At 60.2% G+C, this 24,005-nt stretch overlaps 2 protein-coding genes across 2 annotated transcripts in view; both read left to right on the forward strand.

Annotated features, from left to right (window-relative positions):
* COL7A1 (collagen type VII alpha 1 chain) overlaps positions 1-21,543 on the forward strand; it is a 31,832-nt gene extending 10,289 nt beyond the window's left edge. Inside the window, exons 32-119 of the mRNA XM_003926302.4 lie at positions 14-76; positions 499-579; positions 661-696; positions 837-872; positions 1,051-1,122; positions 1,231-1,308; positions 1,545-1,571; positions 1,653-1,706; positions 1,827-1,889; positions 1,992-2,051; positions 2,178-2,213; positions 2,433-2,477; positions 2,553-2,588; positions 2,948-2,992; positions 3,088-3,123; positions 3,243-3,278; positions 3,654-3,686; positions 3,837-3,890; positions 3,964-4,023; positions 4,113-4,148; positions 4,258-4,338; positions 4,441-4,476; positions 4,671-4,715; positions 4,933-5,004; positions 5,246-5,290; positions 5,548-5,574; positions 5,770-5,799; positions 5,914-5,994; positions 6,082-6,117; positions 6,193-6,228; positions 6,320-6,400; positions 6,639-6,674; positions 7,076-7,138; positions 7,225-7,269; positions 8,539-8,574; positions 8,647-8,682; positions 8,787-8,882; positions 9,001-9,036; positions 9,124-9,159; positions 9,264-9,311; positions 9,657-9,692; positions 9,811-9,933; positions 10,015-10,215; positions 10,311-10,346; positions 10,428-10,490; positions 10,645-10,713; positions 10,789-10,833; positions 10,960-11,022; positions 11,201-11,245; positions 11,795-11,830; positions 11,955-11,990; positions 12,123-12,167; positions 12,331-12,363; positions 12,443-12,505; positions 12,623-12,658; positions 12,737-12,817; positions 12,945-13,013; positions 13,148-13,183; positions 13,264-13,305; positions 13,508-13,552; positions 13,633-13,677; positions 14,339-14,374; positions 14,457-14,516; positions 14,653-14,760; positions 14,911-14,982; positions 15,123-15,158; positions 15,289-15,348; positions 15,452-15,496; positions 15,715-15,750; positions 15,859-15,894; positions 15,971-16,018; positions 16,158-16,229; positions 16,739-16,810; positions 17,053-17,088; positions 17,439-17,519; positions 17,721-17,774; positions 17,845-17,898; positions 17,971-18,033; positions 18,415-18,477; positions 18,582-18,698; positions 18,869-18,946; positions 19,042-19,095; positions 19,294-19,342; positions 19,959-19,991; positions 20,130-20,216; positions 20,431-20,523; positions 20,654-20,851; positions 21,195-21,543. Of these exons, the coding sequence (XP_003926351.1) occupies positions 14-76; positions 499-579; positions 661-696; positions 837-872; positions 1,051-1,122; positions 1,231-1,308; positions 1,545-1,571; positions 1,653-1,706; positions 1,827-1,889; positions 1,992-2,051; positions 2,178-2,213; positions 2,433-2,477; positions 2,553-2,588; positions 2,948-2,992; positions 3,088-3,123; positions 3,243-3,278; positions 3,654-3,686; positions 3,837-3,890; positions 3,964-4,023; positions 4,113-4,148; positions 4,258-4,338; positions 4,441-4,476; positions 4,671-4,715; positions 4,933-5,004; positions 5,246-5,290; positions 5,548-5,574; positions 5,770-5,799; positions 5,914-5,994; positions 6,082-6,117; positions 6,193-6,228; positions 6,320-6,400; positions 6,639-6,674; positions 7,076-7,138; positions 7,225-7,269; positions 8,539-8,574; positions 8,647-8,682; positions 8,787-8,882; positions 9,001-9,036; positions 9,124-9,159; positions 9,264-9,311; positions 9,657-9,692; positions 9,811-9,933; positions 10,015-10,215; positions 10,311-10,346; positions 10,428-10,490; positions 10,645-10,713; positions 10,789-10,833; positions 10,960-11,022; positions 11,201-11,245; positions 11,795-11,830; positions 11,955-11,990; positions 12,123-12,167; positions 12,331-12,363; positions 12,443-12,505; positions 12,623-12,658; positions 12,737-12,817; positions 12,945-13,013; positions 13,148-13,183; positions 13,264-13,305; positions 13,508-13,552; positions 13,633-13,677; positions 14,339-14,374; positions 14,457-14,516; positions 14,653-14,760; positions 14,911-14,982; positions 15,123-15,158; positions 15,289-15,348; positions 15,452-15,496; positions 15,715-15,750; positions 15,859-15,894; positions 15,971-16,018; positions 16,158-16,229; positions 16,739-16,810; positions 17,053-17,088; positions 17,439-17,519; positions 17,721-17,774; positions 17,845-17,898; positions 17,971-18,033; positions 18,415-18,477; positions 18,582-18,698; positions 18,869-18,946; positions 19,042-19,095; positions 19,294-19,342; positions 19,959-19,991; positions 20,130-20,216; positions 20,431-20,523; positions 20,654-20,851; positions 21,195-21,211 (4,995 nt within the window). The 3' untranslated portion in view covers positions 21,212-21,543. The remainder of the gene's footprint in view (positions 1-13; positions 77-498; positions 580-660; positions 697-836; positions 873-1,050; positions 1,123-1,230; positions 1,309-1,544; positions 1,572-1,652; positions 1,707-1,826; positions 1,890-1,991; positions 2,052-2,177; positions 2,214-2,432; positions 2,478-2,552; positions 2,589-2,947; positions 2,993-3,087; positions 3,124-3,242; positions 3,279-3,653; positions 3,687-3,836; positions 3,891-3,963; positions 4,024-4,112; positions 4,149-4,257; positions 4,339-4,440; positions 4,477-4,670; positions 4,716-4,932; positions 5,005-5,245; positions 5,291-5,547; positions 5,575-5,769; positions 5,800-5,913; positions 5,995-6,081; positions 6,118-6,192; positions 6,229-6,319; positions 6,401-6,638; positions 6,675-7,075; positions 7,139-7,224; positions 7,270-8,538; positions 8,575-8,646; positions 8,683-8,786; positions 8,883-9,000; positions 9,037-9,123; positions 9,160-9,263; positions 9,312-9,656; positions 9,693-9,810; positions 9,934-10,014; positions 10,216-10,310; positions 10,347-10,427; positions 10,491-10,644; positions 10,714-10,788; positions 10,834-10,959; positions 11,023-11,200; positions 11,246-11,794; positions 11,831-11,954; positions 11,991-12,122; positions 12,168-12,330; positions 12,364-12,442; positions 12,506-12,622; positions 12,659-12,736; positions 12,818-12,944; positions 13,014-13,147; positions 13,184-13,263; positions 13,306-13,507; positions 13,553-13,632; positions 13,678-14,338; positions 14,375-14,456; positions 14,517-14,652; positions 14,761-14,910; positions 14,983-15,122; positions 15,159-15,288; positions 15,349-15,451; positions 15,497-15,714; positions 15,751-15,858; positions 15,895-15,970; positions 16,019-16,157; positions 16,230-16,738; positions 16,811-17,052; positions 17,089-17,438; positions 17,520-17,720; positions 17,775-17,844; positions 17,899-17,970; positions 18,034-18,414; positions 18,478-18,581; positions 18,699-18,868; positions 18,947-19,041; positions 19,096-19,293; positions 19,343-19,958; positions 19,992-20,129; positions 20,217-20,430; positions 20,524-20,653; positions 20,852-21,194) is intronic.
* An 89-nt stretch (positions 21,544-21,632) lies between these two features.
* UCN2 (urocortin 2) lies at positions 21,633-23,873 on the forward strand. Its single transcript, XM_010337068.2, has 2 exons — positions 21,633-21,924; positions 22,525-23,873. The coding sequence occupies exon 2, from the start codon at positions 22,537-22,539 to the stop codon at positions 22,873-22,875; it is 339 nt and encodes a 112-aa protein (XP_010335370.1). The 5' UTR covers positions 21,633-21,924; positions 22,525-22,536; the 3' UTR covers positions 22,876-23,873.
* The last annotated feature ends 132 nt before the right edge of the window (positions 23,874-24,005 follow it).

Here is a 24,005-nt window from a genome sequence, read left to right on the forward strand (position 1 = left end):
TCTCTTCTCTCAGGGCAGTACCGGTGCTCCTGGCCCTCAGGGGCCCCCTGGAAGTACCATTGCTAAGGGCGAGAGGGTGAGTGTGGACACCATCAAGGATCCTCTGAGGCACTCCTCAAAGCTGTCTCAAGGATTTTACAAGAGAGAAGGAAGAAGCAGAGTTAGAATCACTGGGAATTCCTAGAAGCCCAGCTGGAGGTTATAAACCACCCTGAGACTTTGGAGGGTAGAAGGGCCAGGGGGGTCTCCGCCCCATGCAGAGCCTGAGTAGCAGCTCGAAGTCCCTGAGGCAGGGAAGCTCTGTCTTGCTGTCCTTGTGCTTGGAATTGGGCTTCCTGCAGCTCTGAGGGGCCACTTCTCTACCTCACTGTTCTACTCCCAATAATACTTAGGAGCCAGTAGGGTAAGGGACCCCTTGTCGATGGGGTGAGGCCCCTCTAGCAAACCAGGAGCCTCGGGGGAGGGTCTCTTCCTGCCCTGACCTCTTCACCTCCTCAGGGCTTCCCTGGAGCAGATGGGCGCCCAGGCAGTCCTGGCCGCCCAGGGACTCATGGGACCCCTGGAGCCCCTGGCCTAAAGGTGAGCAAGCCTTGCCCTGTGGGTCAGGGTGGGCGCTGCCCGAGTGGGCAGGGTGGTTCCGACTATTCCCTCCGTTTGCAGGGCTCCCCAGGGCTGCCTGGCCCTCGTGGGCAACCGGTAAGCTGCCTTCCCTTCTTTGCTCTCAAAGTGTCTCCCCAGGGTTATTCCACAGGATGGGAGCCTGGGGTGGTGGTGGAGTGCCCACGCAGACCCTTGCCTGAGACCAAGCACCACCCTCTGCTCCGTTTTGTCCTCAGGGAGAGCAAGGACCTCGAGGCCCAAAGGGGGAGCCGGTAGGTGGAGGTGGAAGAGAGGCCGCGGGGTTGTCCCAGGGAGGAGCAGGATTGCCCCAAGCCACACCCTGGGCAGGACCTAAGCCATGAATAGAAATAGCTGGGGTACCCCTAGGGGCTTCTTCCAGCTCAGGGCTCCCATATCCTGAATCCTGCCCCCTGCCCTCTATCCTTTCAGGGGCCTCCCGGACAAGTCACTGGAGGCCAAGGACCTGGGCTTCCCGGGCGGAAAGGGGACCCTGGACCATCGGTAAGTCCAGGGTATGTGCGGGCAAGTGATGTGTGCTGGGGAGACCAACAAGAGGGGGCGAGAGTGGGGTCTGTATGGTTGCACCTTATACTTTGTGTCTTCCATCAGGGCCCCCCTGGACCTCTTGGACCACAGGGGGACCCAGGACCCCGTGGCCCCCCAGGGCTACCTGGAACAGCTGTGAAGGTGACAGCCTTATGAGTGTCGTGTGATGCAGAGACCCGGTGACCCCATTTGAATCCACATAACCCCTACCACTTACTCTGGCCCTTGTGACCCTCTGACCACCCCCATCCTCGTCATGATACCTCGGCCATCCCAAGAACCTTGTAATCCAATCGGACCCCACGACCCTCACCCCTCCTGGTATCTTTGGGAGTCCGGTGTGGTCCAGGGTCATGGGGTCATGATCTGTTTTCTAGGGTGACAAAGGCGACCGTGGGGAGCGGGTAAGTCAGGGACAGGCTGTGCTGGGGGTGGCGTGGAGTCAGATTTCCCCGTTAATTCCCTGACCTGCTGTTCTCTCCCAGGGTCCCCCTGGACCAGGTGAAGGTGGCATTGCTCCCGGGGAGCCCGGGCTGCCGGTGAGGGGGCCTTGAGGCCCTGCTGGGGGCCCTGCTCAGGGGTGTGGGACTCTGCTGGGGCAGGGGTTGGGTCCTGGGCTTCATAGTTCTTGGCTTGCATTTTCACTCACTTCCTCCTAGGGTCTTCCGGGAAACCCTGGACCCCAAGGCCCTGTTGGCCCCCCTGGAGAGAAAGGAGAAAAAGTAGGAAGCCTGACTTCATGATGTCCCAGTTCTGTGGTGGGAGGCTGGGTGCTGGGGGCAGGGCCTCCCCTGGGTCTTCCCACCCATGTGTTTCTCCTTCAGGGTGACTCTGAGGATGGAGCTCCAGGTCTCCCAGGACAACCTGGGTCTCCGGGTGAGCAGGTGAGTGGCGGGGTCAGGGGTTCTGCATGTGGTGGCACAGCTCCAGCCCCCACCGCAACCATTCACCACTGCTCCATCCTCATGCTCAGACCCAAATCTCTGAACCCCCAAATTCATCCCTTCCAGGGCCTACGGGGACCTCCTGGCACTACTGGCCCCAAAGTGAGTAGTTCCTGGGGGATTCAGGTGCGAGGGGTGCTCCTGCAGGCTCCCCGTGGTCTTCGGGGAGGCTGGAAGATCAGGAGATAAGAATTCCCTCTAGGTCAGAGGTAGTGGTTTTAGAGGGAGTGGTTGGAATGTGAGACCCCTTGTCTGGGGTTTGACGTTCAAGGCCCCCCGCCCACCCTCCCTCTCTCTGTCTCTCTTACCCTCTCTCTTCAGGGTGATCGGGGCTTTCCAGGGCCTCTGGGGGAGGCTGGAGAGAAGGTAAGTGCAACCTCAGGGGCTTCGAGCGCCCTGTAGGATCTGGGCTCAACTCAGCTCTGGCTTCTGTTCCATCAGGGCGAACGTGGACCCCCAGGCCCCGCGGGATCCCGGGTAAGCCCACTGACTGCAGTGCTCATACCAGCTGACCTGGCGTCTGTGCCCTTTCTGGTTCGAACTTTTTGCCCTTGACCCCCACTGCCCCTGCTCCTCACCCCTCCTTGCATGACCCCTTATCCCTGCTGATACACGCTCTAACCCTCAGCCCCAGGGACCTGGCTTTGAACCTCTGACCCTGCTGAACTGACCTTGACTTTCACTGACCTGATCTCTGTCCTGCCAAGTCTGACCCCTGCCAACCTAAATCCCAATCTTCCCTGAGCCCTCTCCAGCCCCAACCCCAGCCTCTAGCCCTGTCTGCCCACATCCCCCGCCCCCACCCACTGCACAGCTCTTCCCTTCCTCTTCTTCAGGGGCTGCCTGGGGTTGCTGGACGTCCTGGAGCCGAGGGTCCTGAAGTGAGTCCGTGACTGTGGTGGGACTAGGAGTAGGACTTTCGTGTGTCCCTTCCCTTTCCCTTTCCCTTCTGGGCTCACACTTTCTCTACATTCAGGGACCACCAGGACCCACCGGCCGCCAAGGAGAGAAGGTGGGTCCTCGGCTAGGGGTGTTACTGTCTGGTACTAGGGATGTGGCAGGTGGGACACTGGGATCTTAGGCTCCTAAGTGACTCCCTGCCCTGTCCCTGCCCCTATCCTCCCTTCACAGGGGGAGCCTGGTCGCCCTGGGGACCCTGCAGTGGTGGTGAGTGGCAGGAGGACGGGGCTCTGAGCACAGCACAGCCCTTGAGCTGTGACCCTCCTCTAGAACACGGTCTGGGCTGTGATTCCACAGTGCAGTGCTGGGTCCCTGAGTGGGCTCAGAGCTCTGTGGCTCTCCTTCTGCTAAAACCTGCCTCCAGACTCCTGGCTGTGACCCCATGGCCTCCATGCAGGTCATGAGCTCTTTGGGTCAGTCCATTTTATCACCCCTACCCTGCTGTCAGCGGTGACCCTGTGACTTCCGGGCAGAGACTGAGCTGTATGACTTCCAATTCCATGTCACTTCCATTCCAATGAAGACTGTGGCCATACAACTCCCAAGGCAGGGCTAAGTTATATCTGTCCTGTTTGTTTTCAGGGACCTGCTGTTGCTGGACCCAAAGGAGAAAAGGTAAGCCTGGTGTAGGGTGAGGAGAGGTTGCTACAGGGTTGAGGTCTAGGTCACAGGGCCTATCTGTGGGACGTAAGGGTCACAGGACTTGCTGGGTCAGGGGGGTAACTGGAGCCTGGTACTAGCACTGATGGTCTTTGTCACCTCCAGGGAGATGCGGGGCCTGCTGGGCCCAGAGGAGCTACCGGAGTCCAAGGGGAACGGGTAAGTGAAGGGACCGTGTTTAGGGGCGGTTGGTGAAGGCTGTCTTCCTGACTTCTTACCCTTCCATCCACAGGGCCCACCCGGCCTGGTTCTTCCTGGAGACCCTGGCCCCAAGGGAGACGCCGGAGACCGGGTGAATCAATGTGGGGACAGGGAGTGGGACAGAGGGAGATGAGGTGGTGGGACCCTGACTAAGTCCTGCCCTTCTTCTATCGCCTTCAGGGTCCCACTGGACTCACTGGAAGAGCAGGACCCCCAGTGAGTACCCGTTACCTTGGGCTACCTCCAGGGTTCCAGTCCCCTGCCCTTGAGGGCTGCCTGCTGTGAGTGTCCTGCAGCAATCACCTCCCCCTTCCCTCCTCCACAGGGTGACTCAGGGCCTCCTGGAGAGAAGGGAGACCCTGGGCGGCCTGGAGCCCCAGGACCTGTTGGCCCCCGAGGACGAGACGTAAGAGGCTGGAGTAGGGGGAGTCACAGCGGGCAGGGGAGTAGGGCTGTTGCCAGCATCACGGGGGTTCTTGGGACCAGGGCTTACTCTCACGTTTCACAGGGTGAAGTTGGAGAGAAAGGTGACGAGGGTCCTCCGGTGAGACTCCTTCCCACTGTGGTTTCTGATCTTTTGCCCTTGAACTGGGATCCCAGTAGGCTGGGGACTCCAGCTCAGCCAGTCCACTCCCTGCCTCCTGTCCCCTGCTGCACAAGGCCCTTCTCTGTTCCGTCTCCCGGAGTGAGTGAGATCCTGACCCCCCTGTGCAATATGACCTTTCTCTCTATCACCAGGGTGACCCGGGTTTGCCTGGAAAACCTGGCGAGCGTGGCCTTCGGGTGAGTCTTGGTGGAGAGAAGTAACAGGGGTAAGGGGAGATGGACGTGAAAGTGATAGGAAAGGCTGCGGGGATGGTAAGGGGGGATGGGAGGCATGGGGTGATGGGAACTCTGATGTGGATTGTGGCGTGATGGGGAACCTGGGGCAGTGGAGGGGGTCATGGGGGCACCTGCAAAATACTGCGAGGGTCTGTCTCAGGCCAGCTGCTCTTCTTAGGGGGCACCTGGAGTTCGGGGGTCTGTGGGTGAGAAGGGAGACCAGGGAGATCCTGGAGAGGATGGACGAAATGTGAGTCCCAACCTATGACTCCTCACCCCGAATTCTGACCCTTCGCCCCCAACCTTAACCCTCTAACCAACCAATTCCCAGTACCTGATCCTACCCCCCAACCCTGGAATGTTAAACCCTCCCGATCTTTACTTCCTGTGGCCTGAAGGAAGCCAACATTCCCATGAGTCCTCATGGTACTTCCAAAGCTACCCCAAACTGCTCCTTGCCCTGAGTGGCCCTGACCCCGGCCTTTCTGCAGGGCAGCCCTGGACCATCTGGATCCAAGGGTGACCGTGGGGAGCCGGTGAGTGGGGCTGGCGTCCTGGGCTCAGAAGGGATGGAGGGTCCCCTGCGCTGCTGCCGGTGCTCTGGTCAGCGTTCACATGAGGGGCCTGGAGGTCAAGGTGGGAAGCACGGATGGCCACCCCAGGCCCGGCCTGCCTGCTGGGCTGGCATTGGGGTGCTTCAGGGAATTTGGGGGCAGAGATGAGCCTGGGACAAACCGGAGTCAAGCCCTGGGACCTGAGGGCTCCTGTTGATTACAGTCATTTCCTTTTTCAGGGTCCCCCAGGACCCCCAGGACGGCTGGTAAGGGCTGTACCGGGTCTGGTTCTCTGTCATCACCCTCACTTGCCCCTTTGGCTCCACGTCATGTCCCCTCCTTCTTTCCACCGACTCCCAGTTCCCCCACTGCCCCTCTGAAACCTCACAGTCCCTGTCTCGCCTCACCAACCCCTCTTCCCCTTGCTGAGCCACTCTTCTCACTGGTCATTTGCCCAACAGGTAGACACAGGACCTGGAGCCAGAGAGAAGGTATAGGGTCTGTGGGGGGAGCGGAGGAAAGACCCAGTGTCCCTCCTGACAGGTTCTGTCTTGGGCATGCCTTGGCTCCAAGGCTGTTCCTCAGCGAACTTGTCTCTGCCACAGGGAGAGCCTGGGGACCGCGGACAAGAGGGTCCTCGAGGGCCCAAGGGTGACCCTGGCCCGCCTGGACCCCCTGGGGAGAGGGTGAGTGTGGTTGGTCCGGGGGAATGCAGGCCTAGGGGGTGCGGGCCCTCCCAGGCCTGCTCTGACTTCTTCCTCCCCTGTCCTCAGGGCGTTGATGGGCTTCGGGGACCCCCAGGCCCACAGGTGAGTAACGCACTTCGCCCCGTCTGCCAAGTCCCCCTCTTGCCTTCACCTCTTATCTGACCCTGTTCCCTCCAGGGGGACCCTGGTGTCCGAGGCCCAGCAGGAGAAAAGGTGAGAGGGTGTGGAGTTTCCTCAGGACGTGAGCCTGGGTTCTCAGACCCACCTCGGCCTTGGCGGCCTCTTACCACTTTATTTTCCTCAGGGTGACCGGGGCTCCCCTGGGCTGGATGGCCGGAGCGGGCTGGATGGGAAACCAGGAGCCCCCGGGTCCCCTGGGCTGAACGTGAGTCTTGGTAGTCCCTGCCTGGTTTTCCCCTTCCACTGCGCCTTCACATGAGGGCCTAGACCCCAGCCTCGTTGGGTGGTCTTGGCCTTGCCGAGCTCTGGAGCCACACGTGCTGTCTGTGTCTTCAGAGCCCTGCCTGGGTGCGGTGCGTCGTTGCCACGCAGGTCTTGGGCTCACAGGGACTAGAGCCCCTGACCCCATGACCGTGATGAACTGACTTTGAGTCTCTCCTCAGGGTGCTACGGGCAAAGCCGGGGACCCGGGGAGAGATGTAAGTGAAGGGAGATGCCGGGCAGAGGGGCTCGGGGCCTGCAGAAGCTCCGGCCAGGTCATCATAGTCACCGCATCAGAGAGGGGATGGGAGTTGGTTCAGCCTTGTCTTTGGGAGGGGCCTCGGTCCCTGACAGACAGGTTTTAATAGAACCCCCCTTTCTGACCTTCTTTGCCTTGGGGGTCTTAATAGGCCCTCCAAATTCTTGGTGTTCTTCCCTTGGGAGTCTCACTAGGATCCCCCCAACCCCTGGGGTCTGTGCCTGAGGGATCTCAGTGGGACCTCTAGGTCCTAAAGGTTTCTACCCTGGAGGGAAATCCTATGGGGATCTTCTAGTCCATGGGGTGTGCCGCACGGGATATCTCCGAGGCCCTGTCAATCTTAACAAAGACTTTTTCCAGGGGCTTCCAGGCCTCCGTGGAGAACAGGGCCCCCCTGGCCCCTCTGGTCCCCCTGGATTACTGGTGAGTTCAAACTTTCATGCTACCCGCTTTACCCCTTACTACCCTCACCCTATCCCCAACATCTGACCAATGATCTGTTCCCACAGGGAAAGCCAGGCGAGGATGGCAAACCTGGCCTGAATGGGAAAAACGTGAGTGTGTCCAGGGCAGCTGTGGCAAAACCTGCCAAGAAACAGCAGCACACGTACACAGCCGAGATCTGAGCAGCACACAGGGCACACATGCAGACACAGGCATCCTGGCCCAGACATACAGATGCATCCAGAAACATAGTTCTTTTTTGTTTTGAAATGTGTTTCACTCTTGCTGCCCAGGCTGGAGTGCAATGGTGCAATCTCCGCCCACTGCAACCCCCGCCTCCTGGCTTCAAGCAATTCTCCTGCCTCAGCCTCCTGAGTAGCTGGGATTACAGCCATGTGTCACCACGCCTGGCTAATTTTTTGTATTTTTAGTAGAAACAGGGTTTCTTCATGTTGGTCAGGCTGGTCTCGAATTGACCTCAGGTGATCCGCCCACCTCAGCCTCCGAAAGTGCTGAGATTACAGGCGTGAGCCACCGCACCCGGCCTGGAAACATAGTTTCATATGCACACACGGGTAGCCTCACAGACATATAGGGAGTTAGGTGAATGGGTCAATTTGTGCCAGGATGGGCCAACACATGCCCAGATAACCCACCGCCACAGGCACAGGTGAAGAGCCACAGACAGGTCGACAGGCGCAAACACACTGGTTTGAAGCCACGTTTGGGGCACTTAGAGACATGTTGACACCCAGACACTTTTACCCAGACTCAGATATGTGCTATCTGACACACAGACCCAAGACCACATGTAGACCTCTGCCGAGTCGTGGTGAGTCACACATTGATGGCTCTGATCTGTGACATGTGCTGGCACATGACTTTATATCACCACCCATACACCTATGGTCACACACATTGAGCTACACACAGGAGTTGCAGACAGATGCCAAGACATACAGCTCTCAAGGCACTGGGGGCCTGTGGCGACATGTACAAGCCCATGCCCACATGCAGACATGGGCCAAGACGTACAGACAGACCCAGACACATAGACCCACGGGGATGTATGCTAAGACACACATGGATATGCACACACCCAGGACATGTGGACAGTCACCAGCCGAGAGACACAAAAAAGTGGAGCTGCCTCTGGAGAGCCAGAGACAGAGGACATGTGTGCAGTTGCCTGGTGAGCAGACACACCCTTAGACATGCAGCAGCTCACTCCGACAGCCACAGGCCATGCTCCAAGGCATGCAGAGCCATGGAGCTACAGGCGCAGACATACAGTCACAGTCATCTAAAATCTGCCAAGATAGTGTCTTGCAGCCAGACATCAGTGAACGTTTGGGCTGATGTGAGTCCTCTGCCCACAGGGAGAGCCTGGGGATCCTGGAGAAGACGGGAGGAAGGTAAAGTCCCCGACCTGGGGCCTCTCTGGTCTCTGCTTGGAGCCACATCTGAAGTATCCTTGTCTTCCTTAGGGAGAGAAAGGAGAGTCAGGTGCCCCTGGGAGAGAAGTGAGTGTTGGAGTTTTCTGCAACCTCTGACCCTGACCCGGGGGGATATGACTCCACTCTTTTCTGAGGTCTGAGCATCCTGATGCTGGCTGTATCCTCCACAGGGTCGTGACGGTCCCAAGGGTGAGCGTGGACCTCCTGGTATCCTTGGACCCCAGGGCCCTCCAGGCCTCCCAGGACCAGTAGGCCCTCCTGGCCAGGTGAGTGTCCTGGGTCATTCTGGGATTTGAGAGCATTAGAAGCCATTGTGTTTCTATGGGCAACCCTCTCGGACAGCCATGGGCCTGTGTGACTCCTGTGTGTTCTGCTGTATCTCAGGGTTTTCCTGGCATCCCAGGAAGCACCGGCCCTAAGGTGAGTGTGCATATGTTGGGTATGGGGTGCAGTGAGGGGTTGACCAGACTGGGGCATATTTCCCCACCTGGTCATTCTTGTTTTCAGGGTGACCGTGGGGAGACTGGATCCAAAGGGGAGCAGGTGAGGCCCCCACCTTTTCCACATGCCCAGGTAGCCACAGCACCCAGATATGCACACGCATGCCCCATAGGCTGGTTCCTAGCAGCTTGTCTCCATCGCTCTAGGGCCTCCCTGGAGAGCGCGGCCTGCGAGGAGAGCCTGGAAGCCCGCAGGTGAGCCAGGCTTGGAGCCTCTCCTTGACTCTGTTTTGCCTGCCGGTGGGGATCACCGCTCCATCCCCTTCCCCTTGCCACGAGGCTCCATGGGTTCTATGCTATGTGTTCAGTGACCTGCCCCATTGGGGTTCTGGTAGCCCACACTCAAGGGAACTTGGGCAGTGGGGACATGCCACGGAGGGGCTCCCGGGGTCTCCAGCTGTGCCTCAACCAAGTGCTAAAGGGTGCTGTGGGCAAGAGGCCTGGGGAAGAGGGTACGGAAGTGTTTTCCTGAAGCCGCGCTGGGCAGAAGGCAGGAGCTTCTCCTTCAAGAGCAGCCCTTCACCCAGCCTTTGTCCCCAGAATGTGGAGCGGTTGCTGGAAACTGCTGGCATCAAGGTGGGTTGTTTCGGGGCTGGCGGTGGGGGCAGGTGGGGGCCCCTGGGGCTAGTGGTGCTCATAGGCATGGGGGCTGCGGCGGAACACCCCACTCCTCTGACCTCTTGCTGTCCCTCAGGTGTCTGCCCTGCGGGAGATCGTAGAGACCTGGGACGAGAGCTCTGGCAGCTTCCTGCCTGTGTCTGAACGGCGTCGAGGCCCCAAGGGGGACCCGGGCGAGCGAGGCCCCCCAGGGAAGGAGGTGAGCAGAGGCGGCTCAGTGGGTGAGCCCTGTGGGGGTGTATCCGTGCAGCCACCAGTATTCCCTCTTCCACCCCTGCAGGGCCCCATTGGCTTTCCTGGAGAACGCGGGCTGAAGGGAGACCGTGGAGACCCTGGCCCTCAGGGGCCACCCGGCCTGGCCCTTGGGGAGAGGGGCCCCCCTGGACCTCCTGGCCTTGCCGGGGAGCCTGGAAAGCCTGGTATTCCCGGGCTCCCAGGCCAGGCTGGGGGTGTGGGAGAGGCAGGAAGGCCAGGAGAGAGGGTGAGCCTGCGGGCTGGCGGGGAGAGTGAGGGAAGAGGGGTTGGGAAGGGTGGGACCCCCATGGACTTGGTCCTCACTGGCTCTTTGCATTTCAGGGAGAACGGGGAGAGAAAGGAGAACGTGGAGAACAGGTGGGCTGTGACGGGCTCTGTGGGGCAGGGCTGCCTGGGGGCTGTGCTGGGGCTGCCATCCCATTTTCTTGTTTCCTACAGGGCAGAGATGGGTCTCCTGGCCTCCCTGGAATCCCTGGGCCCCCTGGACCTCCTGGCCCCAAGGTGATCACCCCAACCCTGCCCTAGGCCTATGACTGGTGACCAGGAAGCCACCCTTAGCTTGGGCCTCTAGAAATTCTGTGATCCTGAGATCTGTGATGACCCCGTCATGCCTCTGTGACAGAGACATCTCTCCCCCGTGACCTTGTGCTTGTAGGTGGCTGTGGATGGGCCAGGTCCTGGAGTTTCTGGAGAACAGGGACCCCCTGGACTCAAGGGTGCTAAGGTCAGTGTGTGGGATCAGCTCTGGGCCACCCTCCGCCATGGCACTAGGGACTGACTTGACATCTTATCCCCACAGGGGGAGCCGGGCAGTGATGGTGACCAAGGTCCAAAAGGAGACAGGGTGAGGCCTCTCCCCACCCTTGCATAGAGTCCCTCTCCTGTCTGGGGGCCCACTAGGAGTGGTGTGCGTATGCACATGAACACATGGCAGGGACTGGGGGCTCAGGGCATGACATTCTGCCTGCAGGGTGTGCCAGGTGTCAAGGGAGACCGGGGAGAGCCTGGACTGAGGGGTCAGGATGGCAACCCAGTAAGTCCTTGCCCGACAGCCACATGTGCAATAAGGTGGCTCTCACATATGTTGTCCTGTGTGCAGGGCTGGAATCTGCGCTGCCTGGGGCTGTCTGGGTCCTGACTCTGTCTGGGGGATGGTGGGTGGAGGGGAAGTTGCAACTGGGAAACTGAAGCCTTAAACCTGTTCTCTGCAGGGTCTACCAGGAGAGCGCGGTGTGGCTGGGCCTGAAGGGAAACCGGTGAGTGGTGGCTGAAGCAGCTGGCCCAGGCTCTGGATCCCTCCGCTAGGTGCTGCTGCCTCTGCTGAGTGTGCCTATCCGTGTGTGTGTGTTTGAGTGTGGGCCTGTCTGTGTGTGCTGTGTCTGTGTGTGCTGTGTCTGTGTGTACCTGTGTCTGTGTGTGTCTGTGTGTGCCTCTGTCTGTGTGTGCATGTTTGGGTGTGGGCCTGTCTGTGTGTGCTGTGTCTGTGTATGCCTGTGTGTGCTGTGTCTGTGTGTACCTGTGTCTGTGTGTACCTGTGTGTGTGCGCCTGTGTGTGTGTGTGCTGTGTCTGTGTGTGCCTGTTTCTCTGTGTGGCTGTGGCTGTCTGCCTCTGTGTGTGTGTGTGTGCGTGAGATTGTGTGTGCAGGCCCACGTGTGCTATCTATGAGAGGCAGTCCATGGGTATGCATTATCTGTTCCTGGAAAGGGTGGAGTATGGAAATTAACCCCAAGGTAAAAGCCCCCAGAGGCTGAGCACACCCCAAGTGAGGTCCAGACTGGGGCTCATCAGCACCCTCTCTATGCAGGGTCTGCAGGGTCTAAGAGGCCCCCCTGGCCCAGAGGTGAGTACTCAAGAATCTTCACTTCTCCTGCCCCCATCCTGTACCCTGCCCCAAGAGCAGTACTGCCTCAGTTTTCCTGGTGGTGTGAGGCTAACTCCCCCTCATCAGACTATTTCCCCAACAGGGTGGCCGTGGAGACCCTGGACCGCCTGGTGCCCCGGTGAGTGACCAGGGCGTCCTGCCTGGTGAGAGTCTGGAAGGGCTGGAACAGCCACTGGCCACTGCTGATGAGCCAGGCCTTCTCTGTGTTAATCCCTGAGCCCTGTTCCCTGCCCTTGTCCCTTTTCTCTAGGGTCTTGCTGGCCCTGCAGGACCCCAGGGACCCTCTGGCCTGAAGGTGAGTCTAGGTGTGTGGCTGGCAGGAGGAGGCTCCTTTGAGCCAGGTCCACGCCCGGGGGAGTGTACGCCGACCTCCCGGGCTGTCATCTTCTGCGTGAGGCTGCGCTCCAGCAGTCCTGGCCACGTGGGCTCTGCTCACGCAGTCTCTGGGTCATTTGCAGGGGGAGCCTGGAGAAACAGGACCCCCAGGACGGGTGAGTGGCCCAGCTCACAGGTTATGGTCATAGGGAGATGGGTGGGGTTGGCACTGCCCTGAACTTTCTCTTCCTCCAGGGCCTGCCTGGACCTACCGGAGCTGTGGGGCTTCCTGGTCCCCCTGGGCCTTCAGGCCTTGTGGTGAGTGAGGTCCTGTGGCCCCCGCAGGGACATTGTGTTTTCACCCCTTGGGGCCCATGTTCTCTCATGTCCTCCAGTGTCCCTTGTCACCCTGACACCCGACTTGTTCTCCCTCAGGGTCCACAGGGGTCTCCAGGTTTGCCTGGACAAGTGGTGAGTTCTGAGGGTCAAGGGTTGGGCTCCAGGGGTCAGGGTCCAGCAGGCAGCCCTGACAGAGCTCCTCCCTCTCAGGGGGAGACAGGGAAGCCGGGAGCCCCAGGTCGAGACGGTACCAGTGGAAAAGACGGAGACAGAGGGAGCCCTGGGGTGCCGGTATGTGTTCGGCTCGCTGCGGGTCTGCTGTGGGGCGCAGTGCCCGGCTGTGGACCCGAACTGTGAGGAGTGGGGCAGCGGGGTGCTGGTGGAGAGACCCTGAGATCCTTACGCTGCTCTGCCACAGGGGTCACCAGGTCTGCCCGGCCCTGTCGGACCTAAGGGAGAACCTGGCCCTCCGGGGGCCCCTGGACAGGTGATCTTTGACCCTGACTTCCACCCCCCACAGCAACTCCTCTGCCTCACCCGCAAGCCTGTTTCCAAAAGCCGCGGGCGTGGCAGGGTGGGGGCAGCGGGGAGGAGGCAGTAACTCACCAGCATTCCCCACAGGCTGTGGTTGGGCTCCCTGGAGCAAAGGGAGAGAAGGTGAGTGTGTGCAGGGGGGCCAGGGAGGGGGGCCAACGGGTGGGAGCCAAGGAATCCCACCGACCCCTCCCTGTTACCAGGGTGCCCCTGGAGGCCTTGCTGGAGACCTGGTGGGTGAGCCGGTGAGTGGGGAACTTCTGACAGCAGAAGTTCTGGGGGTCCTGTCTCTCGGGTGGCCCAACTTCTGACCTTGACCCATAGTTTACCCACCCTCATGACCCTCGGTTTTCATAATAGACCCCGTATTTGAGCCCTAGCCTCATGCATCCCTGAGTCTCATGTCTGTGACTGATGCCTACGTTGCCTCCTGTCCTCTGTCAACAGGGAGCCAAAGGTGACCGAGGACTGCCAGGGCCGAGAGGCGAGAAGGTGAGGTGGGCTGGCCCCGGGCCTAAGCACTGGGCAGAGAAGGCTCAGGCCAGACACCCCTCACCGGCCATTCTGTGCAGGGCGAAGCTGGCCGTGCAGGGGAACCCGGAGACCCCGGGGAAGACGTGAGTCTGGGGCCCGGGCAAGGGCGAGCCTGGCCTGAGGAGTGCAACGGTGGGCGTGAGGGGCCACTCTTGGGCCTGGGCACACGTCTGAGCCCCTGAGTTGGGCCGCATGCCCACACCTTGTTGGCTTCCACACTCTGAGCTCGGGGGGCCCTCTCTTGGCTTCCGTGTGCCCATCTTTGATCTTCTGCTCCTCACCACATCTGGGCACACATATGTGCTCTCATCTGGTCTCCTGGGTCCCAGGACGCACCTGAGTTCCTGTGAACCTCTCTTTGGTCCTGTGTTTTCAGTCTTCCTTTTCCCTGCCCCTGCCTGCCAGAGTTCAGCCTGTGACCACGCTCGCTCTCCCCAGGGGGTGGACATGTTTGCATTCCCTTCTGAGCGCCCGTGTACCTGCGCTCCCGTCTGTGGAGCCAGGTGTCTGCGCTCGTGTGCGCGCTCCACGTGCCTGTGGTCATGCCTGAACTCCCGCCTGTCTGTGGTCATATCTGCGTGTCCCTCTGTCTGTGCCCTCCTGAGACAGGCCGTGGTCACATGTCTGAGTTCCCCTGCGTTCATGATCACATCTGAGCTCCCCTGGGAATACTTCTGGGCCATGGCTGAGCTCTGTGCTCATGCTCCTACCCTCTGAAATGCTGTTTGCTGTTGTTTTTTTTAGGGTCAGAAAGGGGCTCCAGGACCCAAAGGTTACAAGGTATGTGGACCCAGAATAGTCCCTGCTGGGGTCCTGGTCCTGAGACTCCATGAGCTTGATCTGATGCCTCTTTTCCTCAAAGGGTGATCCAGGAGTTGGGGTCCCAGGCTCCCCTGGGCCACCTGGCCCTCCAGGTGTGAAGGTAAGTCAATGCCCTATCACCAGTTGTGGGGGCATCGGGTTGGACGGCCGCTGGAGGTAGGAGGAAGAGGGAGCTCTGCTGAGACCTGGGAGGGGTCCTGCAGTGACCATTCTCTCCTTTGCTGTGTTTATTTCAGGGAGATCCGGGCCCCCCTGGTGCCCCTGGTGCTCCTGGTGTTGTTGGATTTCCAGGTCAGACAGGCCCTCGAGGAGAGATGGGTCAGCCAGGCCCTAGCGGAGAGCGGGTAAGGGGCTGGGAGCAGCATGTAGGCGCCTGATGAATCTGTGGTGGGTGAGGAGGAGGCCCTGCCTAGGGGGTTCCCAGTCTTGAGGGGGCAGAGGGTAGGAGGGTTCCCAAGTCACTGTCTGCCTCTCTTGCCCCATTTTTCTGGTAGGGTCTGGCAGGACCCCCAGGGAGAGAAGGAGTCCCAGGCCCCTTGGGGCCACCTGGACCACCGGGGTCAGTGGTGAGTAGAGGTGCCCTAAAGCCCCACTTGTTTGATTGCCTGTCCTTGCGAGGACTTATGATGGGGGCCGGGCCATACTGTGGGGTGCTGGGGGAGGCGCTTTGAAAGTCACAGGACCCTCACCTCACTCTGACCCACAGGGACCACCTGGGGCCTCTGGACTCAAAGGAGACAAGGTAGGTGGGACACGTGCTGCTGGCTGTCTCCTTTGCCCTCGTCACCCACTCCAGCCTCCACTCACCTCCCATGACCCTGTGTCCCCCACTGATTCCCCTCATTGATCTCTGGTGTCCTGTTGGTCTCTAGGGAGACCCTGGAGCAGGGCTGCCCGGGCCCCGAGGCGAGCGCGGGGAGCCAGGTGTCCGGGTACGTGCGTCCTGCTCCACAGCCGGGAGCTCCATCTCCCTTCATCCCGCTCTTGCCTCTGACTTCCAACCTCTGAGTCAGTGAACCTAATGTCACCATCCAGGGTGAAGATGGCTACCCCGGCCAGGAGGGACCCCGAGGACTCACGGTGGGTCCCGCTGGGGAAAGTGCCAGTGGTGTGACTTCAGTCCCCTGCCTGTGCCCTCTGTGCCCCAGGACTCTCTGCCATCCTCCCTAGGCTTCTGGTCCTCCTCGTCTAACCCTGTCCCCTTTGTCTGGTCCCCACTGTTTCCCTCCTCCCCTGGACCCCCCTCTGTCCTCCACTGCCCCAGTTCCTGTAGCTCACGGATGCCTTCTCTCACACAGGGGCCCCCTGGCAGCCGGGGAGAGCGTGGAGAGAAGGTAGGAATACGGGAAAGTTCTGGCGTGAATGGGGTGGGTGAGCAGATATTAGAATTCAGGCCAGGGACTCCCCAGTTTGGGCGGGACTCACACTCTTTCACCCAATAGGGTGATGCTGGAACCGCAGGATTAAAGGGCGACAAGGTGAGTGTGGGTGTGGAGAGGGCAGAGCAGGGGCCAGGGTGCTCCCGACTCCTCTGACTCCTGCCTGTCCCCTCAGGGAGACTCGGCTGTGATCCTGGGGCCACCGGGTGCCAAGGGGGACATGGTGAGTAGGCCCACATGCAGACTGGGTCTCCCCTGGGTGTGGGACGATCCCCGTGGGACTGGCCCAGGGTATCTGGGAGCTAAACCTCCAGAGGGTGAGGGACCTTCAGCCCCTTACCGTGACTTCTTACCCAACCCAGGGTGAACGAGGGCCCCGGGGCTTGGACGGTGACAAAGGACCTCGGGGCGACAATGGGGACCCTGGTGACAAGGTACAGGGAAGAGGGTGGTGTACTCTCCGTGGGGTCCTGTGGCTGTGGGGGTTTCACAGCATCTGTAAGGGCAGGAGGGGAGGAGGGGGCTTTCTGGGGCTCAGTGGGACGGGTTCTGTGGCTGACTGGAGTGGATGGGGGGGGTCTGGGGGTCAAGGTCTTGGTGTGAGGTTGGGAGGAGAGCTCTGTGGACTGGCCCTATGAGGGGCCTGTAGGGACAGGAAGGGGGCTCCGATTCTTGGGTGTCCCCATCTGAAGGTGTTTCAGATGGGAGGGGGAACCCAGTGGTAAGAGGGAGGAGCAAGAGTCTGGGGTCCTTGGGGTGAGAAATGAGCCAGTTTGTGGACCACAGCCCCCAGCTCCACCCTGCTAGGCATGGGCTTGGAGGGACGCGCGGCTGGGGCCAGTTGGCAGTGACTGAGCTCTTCCCCAGCTGGCCGGCTTGTTGTATTCCAAGCCCCCAGCCTGGTCTGGTCCTGATCACGTCCCTCTCCTGGTTACTCCTACAGGGCAGCAAGGGAGAGCCTGGTGACAAGGGCTTGGCTGGGTCACCAGGACTTCGTGGACTCCCGGGACCCCAGGCAAGTCCTGCCCCAGGCCCAGGCCCAGGTCCAAGGCCAGCATCTCACACACACACCTATCCTGGGAGTCCTCTGAGTGCCAGGGGTCCTGGCTCCCTCGCTGTTGGCCCCATGCGTGTTTACCCGGGATCTGTGTGTGTCCTGGGCCCCGGCCACTGAGCATCTGAGTGGCCACACATGCAGTGGATAGGCCAGTGTGGGGGACAATCCCACTGAAGGGCTCCCCCATCTATTTCTCACAGGGTCAACCTGGTGCAGTAGGGATCCCTGGTGACCCGGTAAGATGCCCCTGCTCCCCCAGGGTCCCCTGTCCCCACAGGGCCCCCATCGTGATGGTGGTCCCGCTGATGTGGTACCCTTTGACCTAACAGTGACCCAGTGCTCTCACGGTGTACTCATGTTGCCCAGGGTCCCCCACCTCCACAGTAGCCCCCTATGAAGGTGTCCCCTACCCATGGAGACCCTTGTCCCCTGCCTATAGTGACCCCTGTCCCCATGGCAAGCCCCAGTGGCTCTGGCCTCCAGAGGTGACTCCCACACCATGGTGTCCTCTACTCACTATCCAGGGTGATTCTCTTTGGTCCCTCACTGACCTCCTCTGACCTCACATGGACCCTCTCCCTGCTAGGGATCCCCAGGAAAGGATGGAGTGCCTGGTATCCGAGGAGAAAAAGGAGATATTGGCTTCATGGGTCCCCGGGGCCTCAAGGTAGGACAGAAACAAGATTGTTTTTTGTTTTTATTTTCTGGTCAGGAAGGCCTAATGTTGAAGGGCGAGGGGCTTGGGGTCCGATGTTAGGGTACGGGGTCAGAGGCTGAAGTGTCGGGCCTGTCTGGAGAGTTGGTTTCAGAGTGAAGGGGTCACAGGGTGGGATGTCTGGGAATCACTTCACCTGCTTTTCTCCCTCAGGGTGAACGGGGGGTGAAGGGAGCCTGTGGCCTTGACGGAGAGAAGGGAAACAAGGTACAGAGGGGATGGGGCTGGGCGCTATGGGGCCTGGGGCTTAAGTCTCACCCCACTTTGATGCCTGCAGGGAGAAGCTGGTCCCCCAGGTCGCCCCGGGCTGGCAGGACACAAAGGAGAGACGGTGAGTGTGGGCACTCTTAGAATGAGGGGGCAACGGGTGGACTGGGCCAAGCTCATGTCTTTTTTTCTCCAGGGGGAGCCTGGTGTGCCGGGCCAGTTGGGGTCCCCTGGCAAGGAGGGCCTGATCGGTCCCAAGGTACAGGGTCTGTGGACAGTAGACATGATGGGGGGTCAGGATGGGCAGGAAAGCTCACAGTCATGTCATGGGGGTGTAGGGACGAGGAAGGCTGTGGTGGGTTGGGACTTTGCGGGATGAAGTGGGGCTGGTCCTGAGGTTTCAAGGGGGTTGGGGTCACAGTGGAGTTAGGATGAAAGCACGGGAGGTGGAGGGGGCATGGGCATCAGGGCAGGGGGTTAGAGTGGAGTTGGGGTCATGGGGACCACATGTGGTGGGCTCACAGGTGCTTGGGTAACAGAAGGTTTGGGCATTGGGCCAGGGAGCTCATGGGAGTTCAGGGAGGTTCCAGAGCTGAGGGAAATCAGGGTAGAAGGTCTCTCATGCTTCTTCCATTCCCAGGGCGACCGAGGCTTTGATGGGCAGCCAGGCCCCAAAGGTGACCAGGGTGAGAAAGGGGAACGGGTGAGTTGAGGCCACGGTCATGGTGAATTGAGGGGAGCATGCCCTTTGGGAGAGGGTCCATCTTTGGGACCTCTGATTACTGACTCTGTCCTGTCTCTCTCCAGGGACCCCCAGGAATTGGGGGCTTCCCAGGCCCCAGGGGCAATGATGGTTCTGCTGGTCCCCCGGGGCCACCTGGCAATATTGGTCCCAGAGGCCCCGAAGGACTTCAGGGCCAGAAGGTAAGGAGCCCCAGTTCTGACTCCTGACTACTGAACCTTCCCTACCCTTCCGACCTCGTAACCATCCTCCAGGCTGCCTGCCCCAACCTCTGAAGCTGTGACCCTCAACCTGCCTGACTCCTGACCCCCACTGCCTCTGACCCTGCTCACTTGGTCTCTGTGTCTGACAGGGTGAGCGAGGTCCCCCTGGAGAGAGAGTAGTGGGGGCTCCTGGGGCCCCTGGAGCCCCTGGCGAGAGAGGGGAGCAGGTAAGTAGGGATCCCTGGGCTTGGATCAGAGATTGGGGTGAACTCTGTTGTCCCTGAGATAGAGGTCACAGCCTGGTCCTATCTGTTGGACACAGGGGCGGCCAGGGCCTGCTGGCGCCCGAGGTGAGAAAGGAGAAGCTGCACTGACGGTGAGCATGGGCCTGGGTGGCCTGGGTGGCCTGGGTGGCCTGGGTGGGCTGGGGCCCTGCCTCCCTCACCCAGCACCCTGACCCCTGACCCCTGGGCCCTGGCTCCATGTGGTTCCTCCATGGTCCCTGCATTATTCGCCCTCTGTCCTTCCTGTGAGCCATGGGTTCTTCATGGTCCCCTTGGTCTTCTGCTCCCAGGAGGATGACATACGGGGCTTTGTGCGCCAGGAGATGAGTCAGCACTGCGGTGAGTGGGGCCCAGGCTGCAGTCTCCCGGGTTCCACTCCTGCCCCACCCCAGCGCCCTCGGCAAGGGCAGGCAGGCCCCTAGAACTTACAGGGCAAGCAGTCAAGGAGATGGGGGGATGGGTGGATACACAGAAGGACACACATGCTGCAGGACTAACACATGACATGTATCCCCAGTGGAGGAGACACACAGGCAGATGAGGATTGCCACCCAGTGTTCTGGGATGTCCAGCTTGGCTGTGTGGGGAGCGGGATGATGGTGGGAGCAGAGCTGGTCCCCTTGGGCCTGACCCGGACCCGGTGGGATATGATGACTCTGAGGGGCATCAGAGTGAGGCTGTCTCTTCCCGTCTCTGTACCGCCTGCCTGTTTCTGAGGCTGGCCTGCCTCTGTCTCATGCCTTTTGCTGACCTGTTCCCAACTTCCCTCTTCTCTGCCTTCTTCTCTTTTTCCATCTCTCTGTCCACCTCCCACCCTCTCTCTTCCTCTCTCCTGTCTGTCACTCTCTCCTGCTGTCTCTTTATGTATTTCTCCCCCTCTGCGTGTGTCTCTCTCTCTCCATCTTCCCGTCCTTCTCTCTGTCATTGTCTCTCTACCCCTGTCTGCCCCCTCTAGCCTGCCAGGGTCAGTTCATCGCATCTGGATCGCGTGAGTAGTTTTCTACTCCCAGAACTTTCTTCACCCCAGGCCCCGTCCTGCCTATCACCTGGGTCCTCTTAGTGGGGTTGGCTGGGATGGCTACCCATGGTGACCCCAGGGCTCTGAGGCCCCTGCTCTTGGCCCCAGGACCCCTCCCTAGTTATGCTGCAGACACCGCGGGATCCCAGCTCCATGCTGTACCTGTGCTCCGGGTCTCTCATGCAGAGGAGGAAGGTGAGGACAGCTGAACCCGTGGGGTGGGGGTGGGTGTGGGTGGGGCCCAGACATGCCCATGGGTGCCCATGCATCCAGGACACATGCCAAGCACATAGGGTCTGCATGCAGGACACATGCATGGGCTCTCTGTGCACGCATGGGAGATGGGTGCTGCCCACCTCGCCCCGGGGCCGGCAGCCCCTGCTCCTAGCACACCCTGCCTTACCTGCAGAGCGGGCGCCGCCACAGGACGATGAGTACTCTGAATACTCTGAGTATTCTGTGGAGGAGTACCAAGACCCTGAGGCCCCTTGGGATGATGATGGTGAGAATGGGGGGCTGCACTCAGCAGAGCTTGGGGAGGGGCAGGCAGAGCTGATCTCTGCTGACCTCCCACTGACCTTTCAACCCTCTCTGATTCCCACCACCCCTGCTAACTTGTCGGCATTGGCCAGACCCCTGCTCCCTGCCGCTGGATGAGGGTTCCTGTACCGCCTACACCCTGCGCTGGTATCATCGGGCTGTGCCAGGTGGCACAGAGGCCTGTCATCCTTTTGTCTATGGTGGCTGTGGAGGGAATGCCAACCGTTTTGGGACCCGTGAGGCCTGCGAGCGCCGCTGCCCGCCCCGGGTGGCCCAGAACCAGGAGACAGGTATGGGCTGAGCCCCCCACAGTAGGAGACTGGGCACTGAGCCTACTCGGGTTCTTGGGGAGGAGTCCTTGGGCCAGGGTCCCAGGTCAGGGTCCTGGGGGAGATGCTCCCTCAGACTAGGGGACCTGGGGCAGACGCCCAAGCCAAAGAGCTGAATATAAAGCCCCAGCTGTGGAGCCCCCAGTAGGGTCCCCTTCCATGTTCCTTCCTAAGTATGGACCCCTCTGAGGTCAGAACCCCACTTCCTGCTGTAGCGTCACCTCCCTCCCCATGGGCTCCTCTGTCTGGGCGTCTCTGGGTAAGGTCAGATGGCTGACAACTGTTTCCAACCTGTCCTCACCAGGTGCTGCCCGGAGCTGAGGCCCAGATTATGAGCTGACATTCAGCGTCCCCTGGAGGAGTCGGGGTCTCCGCAGAACCCTGGTGCCCCTCCTCTTGGTGCTAGAGGCTCGTGTGCACGTGAGCGTGCGTGTGCATGTCCGTTATTTCAGTGACTTGGTCCCATGGGTCTAGCCATCCCCCCTGTGGACAAACCCCCATTGTGGCTCCTGCCACCCTGGCAGATGACTCACTATGGGGGCTGGCTGTGGGCAGTGAGCGGATGTGACTGGCGTCTGACCCGCCACTTGACCCAAGCCTGTGATGACATGGTGCTGATTCTAGGGGGCATTAAAGCTGCTGTTTTAAAAGGCTCCTGTTGTGACTGTTTGGGAAGATGGGGGTGTTAGGGGGGAAGGTTTTCGCTGGGGGGGTCAGTACTATTCTGCATGGGTACAAAGTCCCTCTGCCCAGACCTGGTCACTGCCTTGTGATTCTCAGTCCCCAACTTGTCCTCAGAAAGGAGTAGATAGGGTGGGAGCTAAGGATGTGTCCTCACTGCCCCCCAGGAGGGATGAGTCATAGGTGGGGGGCTGTCTCATGCCAGGAAGCATGTCCCAGCTCCTACCCCAGGGGCTGAGGGCGATAAATGGGCCCTGAAGTGGGGTAGAGGGTCAGACCAGAGGACAGCATTGCCTGGCCCCAGCCCCAGGCAGCCACAGCAGTCTGACTGACTCCAGGAGCAGCTGGTGGCGGTAGGACTGGGTTGGGTCGGGATGAGAAGGGTCTTGGGGTTTGAGTGGACCTGGGCTTTGGCTTCCTGGAGGGCTGGGACCCAGAGGGCTCTGGGATCTCTGGCTGCTTTTCTGCCTCCGAGACCCCATTCCTGCCCTTCTCCTTCCCTGGATCTGCCTCCGAGACCCCATTCCTGCCCTTCTCTTTCCTGGGTCAGCTGCAAGCTCTCTTGCTGAGAACTGCCTGTCTTCCCGCGGACCCTCCGTGTTTCTCTGTCTGAATCTTTCCTTCCGTCATGCTCTCTGTCCCTGGGATGGTTTCTGTCTGTCTTCTTCTTCCAGTTTCCATTTTACCCTGCCTCCGTCTCCTTCATCTCCCTCTCTTGCTGTCTCTCTGTCTCTGGATTTCTTTGTCTCTTTCCTTTCTGTCTTGCTTTCTGCCTGTCTCATTCTGGCTCTCCCCTTGTCTCCCCTTCTCTGTCTCTGGGCTGGCCTGGCCTCTAATCCCTTTCTCCATCTCTTCCTCTCTCTCCATCCCCCTCTCAGTCGCTCTGCCCTTACCATCTGTCTCTGTCCATGGACCCCAGTTGACCTGGCCCTGAATCCGTTTTCTCCTTGCAGCCTGACCTCACGATGACCAGGTGGGCTCTGCTGGTGCTGATGGTCCTGATGTTGGGCAGAGTCCAGGTTGTCTCGGTGACCCCTATCCCAACCTTTCAGCTCCGCCCTCAGAACTCTCCCCAGACCACTCCCCGACCTGCGGCCTCAGAGAGCCCCTCAGCTGCTACCACATGCCCCTGGGCTGCCTGGAGCCACTGCAGCCCCACCCGGCACCCTGGCTCGCGCATCGTCCTATCGCTGGATGTTCCCATTGGCCTCTTGCAGATCTTACTGGAGCAAGCCAGGGCCAGGGCTGCCAGGGAGCAGGCTGCCACCAATGCCCACATCCTGGCCCGTGTCGGCCGCCGCTGAGCCTGAGGGAGGGGGTCACAGTGATGAGGCCACCCTGGATGGGAGGACCTGGGAGGCAGCCACACAGCTGGACAGATGCTGCCACATCTGGGCATACAGTGTCTGGACACTGCCACCTGGAGCCACTGCCATGCAGTGTCATATCACATCTGAGTGCCCCACAGAGACACAGTGTGTCTGGACAGCCTGGACATCGGACATTGCTATGTTGGGTCACTGCCACATGGAGGCTCGCCATGCTGGTGTGCCCCACAGACCTAAAACATGTCCGGACAGCTTGGATGCCACCATGTAAGGTCACTGCTGCGGCAAGTCTTGCTATGTCTGGGTGCCTCACAGTCACAGAGTATCTGGACCTTGCCACATGCGGTCACCATCACGTTGCTCTCAGGAACCTCAACACGAGAGCTCAACACTCCCTCCAAGACCAGTCCCTCTCAGGCCCACAGGTCTGTCCTCCCGTAGGCCACCACACGGGGAAATGCTGGCGGAGGGTCGCTTGCTTGCTCTGTGCCCCATGAGGCAGCACCTGCCCCAGATGGACGGGGCCGTGAAGGGTGACATGTGACCCTGTGACCATGGCAGCCTTGCCTTGTGGATGCATGTGCGCATGTGCGGCTGAATCTCTGACAGCTGTGAGTATGTGTGAGCAGGGTAAAGATGCGTGAGGGGTCTTGGAGGAGTGGGTGCTTGTCCCCCAAACCTGAATGAAGCAAGCACAACTCCCAGCCAGGCACTGTCTTCCCCACGTGCCCCTGAATCCCCAGCCTCAGCCCATGGACTTGCATGGTTCAGGGGAGACAGGGCTCAGGCTGCCGGTGCTCTGACCCAACTCCGTACCCCTTCACGCACGGATTGTCCTGGGCAAAGGTGTTCACCTTTCCGAGCCTCGGTTTCCTTATCTGTAAAGCAGAGCGGCACCGGCAAGCATGTGAGCATTATGTACTTAGCAGACATGGAGGTCCTGCAGCAGGAGGTCTCAATAAATGTAAAGCGATTGAAGGGTGGGATGTGTGAGGATCCCAGTCCTGTGCACACAGGCCATGACACGTAAGGGCTGAGTCACACCTGGCTTCTCTGCCTTCCTCCCCGACTCCCCATTTAAATGACCTGGTCCCTTGGTTTGGAAA

Source organism: Saimiri boliviensis, chromosome 8, assembly GCF_048565385.1.
Source record: "Saimiri boliviensis isolate mSaiBol1 chromosome 8, mSaiBol1.pri, whole genome shotgun sequence".
Taxonomy (NCBI): Eukaryota; Metazoa; Chordata; class Mammalia; order Primates; family Cebidae; genus Saimiri; species Saimiri boliviensis.